This window comes from Scyliorhinus torazame, chromosome 11 (genome assembly GCF_047496885.1).
Source record: "Scyliorhinus torazame isolate Kashiwa2021f chromosome 11, sScyTor2.1, whole genome shotgun sequence".
Classification (NCBI taxonomy): domain Eukaryota; kingdom Metazoa; phylum Chordata; class Chondrichthyes; order Carcharhiniformes; family Scyliorhinidae; genus Scyliorhinus; species Scyliorhinus torazame.
This window is the reverse complement of record NC_092717.1, coordinates 110,360,543-110,368,436: the sequence shown is the minus strand read 5'-3', so window position 1 is coordinate 110,368,436 and position 7,894 is coordinate 110,360,543. Positions and strand designations below refer to the sequence as shown.

The window sequence follows — 7,894 nt, the reverse complement described above, 5'->3', positions numbered from 1 at the left end:
AAACTTCGTACTTTAAGTTAACATTCTTGATGAGTCAAGTGCATACTGCTTACACCAGCCATCAATAATTTACTGGGCGGACAACACATATAACCATGGGAGCAATTGGAAAATAAATGATAGGATTTCTCCACTGCCCAATTTCCCTCCCTCCCTCCAAACCCAGCAAGGGCAGCTCTGGTGCTTTTTGCCATGCAGCCACTGGGCGCAGTGAGGAGGCGGGCTTTGAGCGGGAGCTCGGTCTTCATTGGCCGGCAAGGCTGGCTGCGGATACCGGGTGGAAGGCCAATGAGCGAGGTGATTCTCTGCCGACTGTCTGAAAGGCCGTCGCTAGGGAGCAACCGGGAGACGCTCCGCCGCCGTGTGATCGCCAGGAAACGGCAACGAAACAACTTGAGCCTGTGAGAGAAAAGGCGATAAGCTCCCCTCTCGGCTTCCCCAACTTCAACATAACCACACAAGTAGAAAAAGTGTACCGTCCGTTGGTTCCATTCGGGAAACGTTGCACATGCAGTAAAAGAAAGTTATTCTTTCATTTTTTTCCCGCTTTTTACAATTTCCGTACATTTAAAAAAAATAAAAATAAAAACGGCGTTTGTTCCACCGTCCGAGAGAGGGGAGGATATTTTTGATGGCGTCTCAGCAGTCTCGAATTCAAACCTACCTGGAGCAGAACAAGATTGGTCCTCTGTTCGAGGTGAGACTGATTTCTAATCACATTTGACATGGGCGAGAGCGCGGCACACGACGAGGGAAAGGTGAACAAGAGTAGGCGTTGAAAGCTGGAGTTACTGGAGATGTCAATCTGGAAAGGGTAACACAACAATACATCAAACCACTGAGATGCATTCGGGCTGCTTACATGCAATGTGTAGCGAATTCTTAACAGAAGAGGGGCACTTTTGTAAAATGTTTGATCTGTTGGGACTCCAGCCCGCCTGAGATTTGGCTGCACATTATGTGGGGATTGCTCTTACTGGGCGGTCTGTTAGAAACCTGGCAGTGTAAATTGATGTGGTTTTTCACAAATTAAGTGACATCTAAAGTAGGAAATGGTTACTAGATAGTGCAGGAATTAGTTAATTTTCTTTCTGACCGAAATGGCCATATTAAACTTCCTTAGGTTAATAGATCAGGACCATTATTTGTTTTTAAATTATCTCACTACCCAGGCGTCCTGAACTTGTGGTTGTGTTGGAGAGACATGTCAGCACTCTGAAGGGGGACACGGGGGATAAGTGGAGAAACGCGCGACTTTGACGAGTAAAGCTTTCTCCTGCAACAAAAACAGAAAATGCTGGACAGTCTCGGCAGGTCTGGCAGCATCTGTGGAGGGAGAGAGGAGCTAACGTTTCGAGTCTGGATAAATCTTTGTCAAAGCTTTCTCCTGACCCCGACACTTTCACAACGTTACCCATCTCCATGTCAACTCGCTCTGGGATTTTCGCCCAATTAATGTCTTTATTTTCCCCTGGCTTTCATCTTTGGGTTTAAAACCCTTCGTGCGGTCATCGATAGGATAACCTGCCCCCCTCAGCCTGCGGGCGAAGCCATCTTTTTTTATTATTAAAAAGGGATATTTGTGCAGCAAGTAGATTTGAAGAAGCCAGCACAAAGTGCAGAGAGAGTCCCTTCAGTGAAAATGATGGGCTGGGGGAATGGACGCGTTTGCATGTGTCAGCGCGCACGCCTGTTTCAGCAGCAGCAGCTACAAGTCCATTGGATTGCCTTTTAAAGGGACACTGCCTCCGTCAAATAACTGAGTATTTTTCGTTTGATTACAATCACATAACCTGCTTTGAGGGGGGGGGGGGGCTGTTTTCAAAGCTCAGTGCCCTCCTGACGAATTGGTGACACTTCATTTTTAAGGAAAGGCAAATTGGGTTTGTCGAACACTTCTGAATGCGATGCCCTTTTATATCTGGGTATCCTTTTTATTCAGTCAGTATTTTCAGAGTCAGCAGATCGTCAAGAAAAATTATAATCACACAGCGCCGTGCGCTTGCTGTTTTAGCAATTAAAATGTGCAGGCACGGTCATTTATTTAAGCGCAACAGCTAAAATGCCATTATAGATAAAACTGTAGCTTGTTTCCAGAGGGGTTTTTCTTTGCTTCTACTTTTTTTCTTTCCTGTTTTATTTTTCCCCTCCAGATTGTTATTGACTTGTGCTCGTAAAAATCATGCTGCAAGCTATTTCTCAAAATCCTCCTTGTTTTATTCGGGTTGAATATTCAAGTTAGTTGAGGAATAGATTTTGTAAAAGTAAGACGAGTTTTAAAGAGGTTGACGTTGTTGGTGAATTGCCTGATGTCAATTTTTGAAGTTTTTTTAATGAAGGGCAGCACGGTAGCCTTGTGGATAGCACAATTGTTTTACAGCGCCAGGGTCCCAGGTTCGATTCTGGCTTGGGTCACTGTCTGTGCGGAGTCTGCACATCCTCCCCGTGTGTGCGTGGGTTTCCTCCGGGTGCTCCGGTTTCCTCCCACAGTCCAAAGATGCGCAGGTTAGGTGGATTGGCCATGATAAATTGCCCTTAGTGTCCAAAATTGCCCTTAGTGTTGGGTGGGGTTACTGGGTTATGGGGATAGGGTGGCGGTGTTGACCTTGGGTAGGGTGCTCTTTCCAAGAGCCGGTGCAGACTCGATGGGCTGAATGGCCTCCTTCTGCACTGTAAATTCTATGATAATACATTTGAATACTAATTCAAATCTTTGGGGCACAAACAATTATATGGAATGTTCTGGCATATTTTTTGAAGTGTTTCTGATTTGTCAATACATTGTCAATCAATAGTAAAACAAAGTTACACTATTACTAGTAAGGAGAGCATAAAAAGGAAGTCATTCTGTGCTCTGGATAAGACCTTTGCTGCTCATGGTTCAAGATCAATAATATTTTAAAATCTGCAATAATATTTTAAAATATGAGCATTGTTTGTAGCTTGTCACACAGCAGTAGGACATTTGTGCATTCTGCAATGTTATTGTCATTTGTGATTAACAGACTCCTGTTAGATAATTACAATCAATCATAATCGCAATAATAATAGGCTTTTAGTCAATTTTGTTAAAGATGACAACACATGTGGCTGCATGTACTGTCAATGTACTGACATAACAGCTTTGTGAACAAACTTATTGCAGTAGTAAATATAATTAGAAAATTGCACAAATTGCATTGCAGTCGTACAAATCTGGAGTAGCAAAGTAGAGTTTTTGGAGAGTGGTGAAATGTAGTACTTTGATTGATGTTCTGTAACATTTCAAAAATGTGAGATAGTTGTGCTTTTTGTTACAGTCAGTACAATATTTGAAAGACTAATCAAATAACAACTCTCATTATAAATGATAAACTAGATGCATGCAGATGAAGGTTTACTGGAAAATTACCAAAGAAACAACTTTCAAAGAACAGCTTATTATGGTCTGGAGTACTTTACAACCAATAATCTGCTTCTGAAATGCAGTTGTCATGTTTTATAGGCAAACACAGCAGCCAATTTACACCCGACAAAGTAATGCAATAAGTATATCCTTTTAGTTGAGGATGGCTGGCACCCAAAGCCTTCTGGTCTAAAATAGGGTTTATTTTCTATATTATGAAACTGTTTCATGTGCATCTTTTTAAAACCCCGCTTCATATTCACACATTTACTGAGCCACTTTCTGGCAACCTATTTTCACAGTATTGTTGCGAATATCTGGTTTATGGTTCGGAATATAAATTTTAGTTTTAGTGATTAACATTTTAACTGCGGATAAACTGGGACATCTGATTGAGAAACCTTGAAGTTAATTAAACTGAAAAGTTAACCTAATATCGTAGAATTACAAAAGCAATAAACAATAGGTGATCTTCTATTTTGTTTAACAGTACAGAAGGTCTCTGCTTACTTTAATAGACATGATGTGGAGATGCCGGCGTTGGACTGGGGTGAGCACAGTAAGAAGTCTTACAACACCAGGTTAAAGTCCAACAGGTTTGTTTCGATGTCACTAGCTTTCGGAGCGCTGCTCCTTCCTCAGGTGAATGAAGAGGTATGTTCCATCACCCTCCCCAATTCACCTCTTCATTCACCTGAGGAAGGAGCAGCGCTCCGAAAGCTAGTGACATCGAAACAAACCTGTTGGACTTTAACCTGGTGTTGTAAGACTTCTTACTGTACTTTAATAGAATATTTCAATTATGTACAGTACGAAGTCTTACAACACCAGGTTAAAGTCCAACAGGTTTGTTTCGATGTCACTAGCTTTCGGAGCGCTGCTCCTTCCTCAGGTGAATGAAGAGGTCTGTTCCAGAAACACATATATAGATAAATTCAAAGATGCCAAACAATGCTTGGAATGCGACCATTAGCAGGTGATTAAATCTTTACAGATCCAGAGATGGGGTAACCCCAGATTAAAGAGGTGTGAATTGTACCAAGCCAGGACAGTTGGTAGGATTTCGCAGGCCAGATGGTGGGGGATGAATGTAATGCGACATGAATCCCAGGTCCCGGTTGAGGCCGCACTCATGTGTGCAGAACTTGGCTATAAGTTTCTGCTCGGCGATTCTGCGTTGTCGCGGGTCCTGAAGGCCGCCTTGGAGAACGCTTACCCGGAGATCAGAGGCTGAATACCCTTGACTGCTGAAGTGTTCCCCGACTGGAAGGGAACATTCCTGCCTGGTGATTGTTGCGCGATGTCCGTTCATTCGTTGTCGCAGCGTCTGCATGGTCTCGCCAATGTACCATGCTTCGGGACATCCTTTCCTGCAGCGTATGAGGTAGACAACGTTGGCCGAGTCGCACGAGTATGTACCGCGTACCTGGTGGGTGGTGTTCTCACGTGTAATAGTGGTATCCATGTCGATGATCTGGCACGTCTTGCAGAGATTGCCATGACAGGGTTGTGTGGTGTCGAGGTCACTGTTCTGAAGACTGGGTAGTTTGCTGCAAACAATGGTTCGTTTGAGGTTGCGCGGTTGTTTGAAGGCAAGTAGTGGGGGTGTGGGGATGACCTTGGCAAGATGTTCATCGTCATCAATGACGTGTTGAAGGCTGTGAAGAAGATGACGTAGTTTCTCCGCTCCGGGGAAGTACTGGACGACGAAGGGTATTCTGTCGGATGTGTCCCATGTTTGTCTTCTGAGGAGGTCGGTCCGGTTTTTCGCTGTGGCGCGTTGGAACTGTCGATCGATGAGTCGAGTGCCATATCCCGTTCATACGAGGGCATCTTTCAACGTCTGTAGATGTCTGTTACGCTCCTCCTCGTCTGAGCAGATCCTGTGTATACGGAGCGCTTGTCCATAGGGGATGGCTTCTTTAATGTGTTTAGGGTGGAAGCTGGAGAAGTGGAGCATCATGAGGTTATCCGTGGGTTTGCGGTAAAGCGAAGTGCTGAGGTGACCGTCCTTGATGGAGACGAGTGTGCCCAAGAATGCAACTGATTTTGGAGAGTAGTCCATGGTGAGTCTGATGGTTGGATGGAACTTATTAATGTCATCGTGTCGTCGTTTCCGTGATTCTTCGCCGTGGGTCCAAAGGAAAAAAATGTCATCGATGCATCTGGTGTATAACATCGGTTGAAGGTCCTGTGCGGTGAGTAGGTCCTGTTCAAACTTGTGCATGAAGATGTTGGCGTATTGGGGTGCGAATTTGGTCCCCATGGCTGTTCCGTGCATCTGGATGAAGAACTTGTTGTCGAAGGTGAAGACGTTGTGATCCAGAATGAAGCGGATGAGTTGCAGAATTGCGTCTGGAGATTGGCAGTTGTCGGTGTTGAGTACTGAGGCTGTTGCAGCAATGCCGTCGTCATGGGGGATGCTGGTGTAGAGTGCCGAGACGTCCATTGTGACGAGGAATGTACCTGGTTCAACTGGTCCATGGGTGCTGAGTTTCTGTAGGAAGTCCGTCGTGTCGCGACAGAAGCTGGGTGTACCTTGTACGATGGGTTTCAAGATGCCCTCGATGTAGCCAGAGAGGTTCTCACACGGGGTCCCATTGCCTGAAACGATAGGGCGGCCTGGTGTGTTGGCCTTATGTATTTTCGGGAGGCAGTAGAGATCTCCAATGCGGGGAGTACGTGGGATGAGAGCACGTAGGGTGCTCTGAAGATCTGGATCCAAGGTCTTGATCAGTCTGTTAAGTTGGCGGATGTGTTCCTTGGTCGGATCTGCGGGTAACTGTCTGTAGTGTTCTTGGTTGTTCAGTTGTCGGTATACTTCTTTGCAGTAGTCCGTTCTGTTCAGTATGACAGTGGCCCCTCCTTTGTCTGCTGGTTTGATGACGATGCTGAGGTTGGTCTTGAGAGCGCGGATGGCATTGCGTTGTGCTTGGGTGACGTTCGGGGCTGTCTTGTGAATGCGACTGATGAATCTGGCATTGACGCGACTCCTGACGGCTTGAGCATACATGTCGAGTCTAAGGCAGCGGCCTTCCGGAGGGGTCCAATTCGACTCTTTCCTCTTTGGTTGCCGCACCTCAGATCTCTCGGTCTGCTGTTCCGGTTCATTGGTAGTCTGCTTGGGTTCGCTGTTGGCCTCTTGGGGTCTGTGGAAGAATTCCCGGAGCCTCATTCGCCTGATGAATTCCTCCGTGTCTGCCGCGAGACTGATGGGGTCCATTTTGGTGGTGGTGCAGAAATTAAGCCCTCTGCTGAGGACTTCGATTTCGTCTGGTTGAAGGGTGTAGTCTGACAAGTTGACAATAGATTTCCCTGTATTGTTTTCTACTGTGACACCGGGGGTGGCTTGGTTGCTGCTGGTGGTGATGCCAAGTTTCTCAAGCTTCCTGTTCTTGGTATGCATATGGGTGGCATAGTATTGTTGTCTCATCTGTTTGGCGGTGTTCCGCAGCTGGTCTGCTGCGTCCTGAGCGCAAGTTGAGAATATGGCCTCTATCTTGGTTTCCAGGTTGCGTCGTCTGCTGTAGAGCTGGCGGACGAGGTGGTTGAGGAGTGTGAGAGAGGTGCGACGGCAGAGTCTCTCAGCGTAGTCTGTGTTGTAGGTCGACTTGAGTGGGTTTGTGATCTGTAGCCCTTTCGGGATCTTGTCTGCTTTCTTGCATCTTTGTAGAAACTTAATATCAGTGTCTATATGCGCGATCTTCCTGGAGATCCTCTCCACTTTGAGCCGGCAGTTTGCGGTGTCGATGGTAGCCATGATGTGGAGATGCCGGCGTTGGACTGGGGTGAGCACAGTACGAAGTCTTACAACACCAGGTTAAAGTCCAACAGGTTTGTTTCGATGTCACTAGCTTTCGGAGCGCTGCTCCTTCCTCAGGTGAATGAAGAGGTCTGTTCCAGATTATGTAGGTGAGGCAAATGTAGCTGAACACAGCTTTGTAAACATGAAGTTTCTTTGTGTATCCAGGAAGTCTGCAGAAAAGGTCATAACACACTATTAACAATATACATTAGTCAAAAGTCAAAAATTATAATGAGAGGGGCTGTTTAGCACAAGGTTAAATCGCTGGCTTTGAAAGCAGACCAAGGCAGGCCAGCAGCACGGTTCAATTCCCGTAACAGCCTCCCCGAACAGGCGCCGGAATGTGGCGACTAGGGGCTTTTCAAGTAAACTTCATTTGAAGCCTACTTGTGACAATAAGCGATTTTCATTTCATTTCATTTCATTTCATTTCATTCATTTCAATCTGCCATCCTTACCTGGTCTGGCCTGAATATGACTTCAGATCCACAGCAATGTGATTGACTCTTAACTGCCCTTTCAAATGACTGAACAGTTGCTCAGCCCCATGAAAGAACAAATAAAAAAAAGGGTTACAAAATCAGAGGAGCATGGAAGGTAAAATAATTTATTTACATTTCTGTCTGAGAGGATCCCAAAGCATGATAATTGTCAAGGAGATGGGATGTGGAGGTAGAAAATTCCTTTCTTTAACTTATCTGTGT

General features: G+C 45.5%; 1 protein-coding gene across 3 annotated transcripts in view; it reads left to right on the top strand.

Moving 5' to 3' along the window:
• Positions 1-355: 355 nt before the first annotated feature.
• The window catches only part of c11h8orf34 (chromosome 11 C8orf34 homolog), a 701,484-nt gene continuing 693,945 nt past the window's right edge, over positions 356-7,894 (top strand). For 2 of the 3 annotated variants that reach the window (XM_072467615.1, XM_072467614.1), the window contains exon 1: positions 356-697. In XM_072467615.1, the coding sequence (XP_072323716.1) occupies positions 632-697 (66 nt within the window). In that variant the 5' untranslated portion in view covers positions 356-631. Of the gene's footprint in view, positions 815-7,894 lie in introns of all 3 variants that reach the window. The other variant, XM_072467616.1, reaches the window with a different exon arrangement.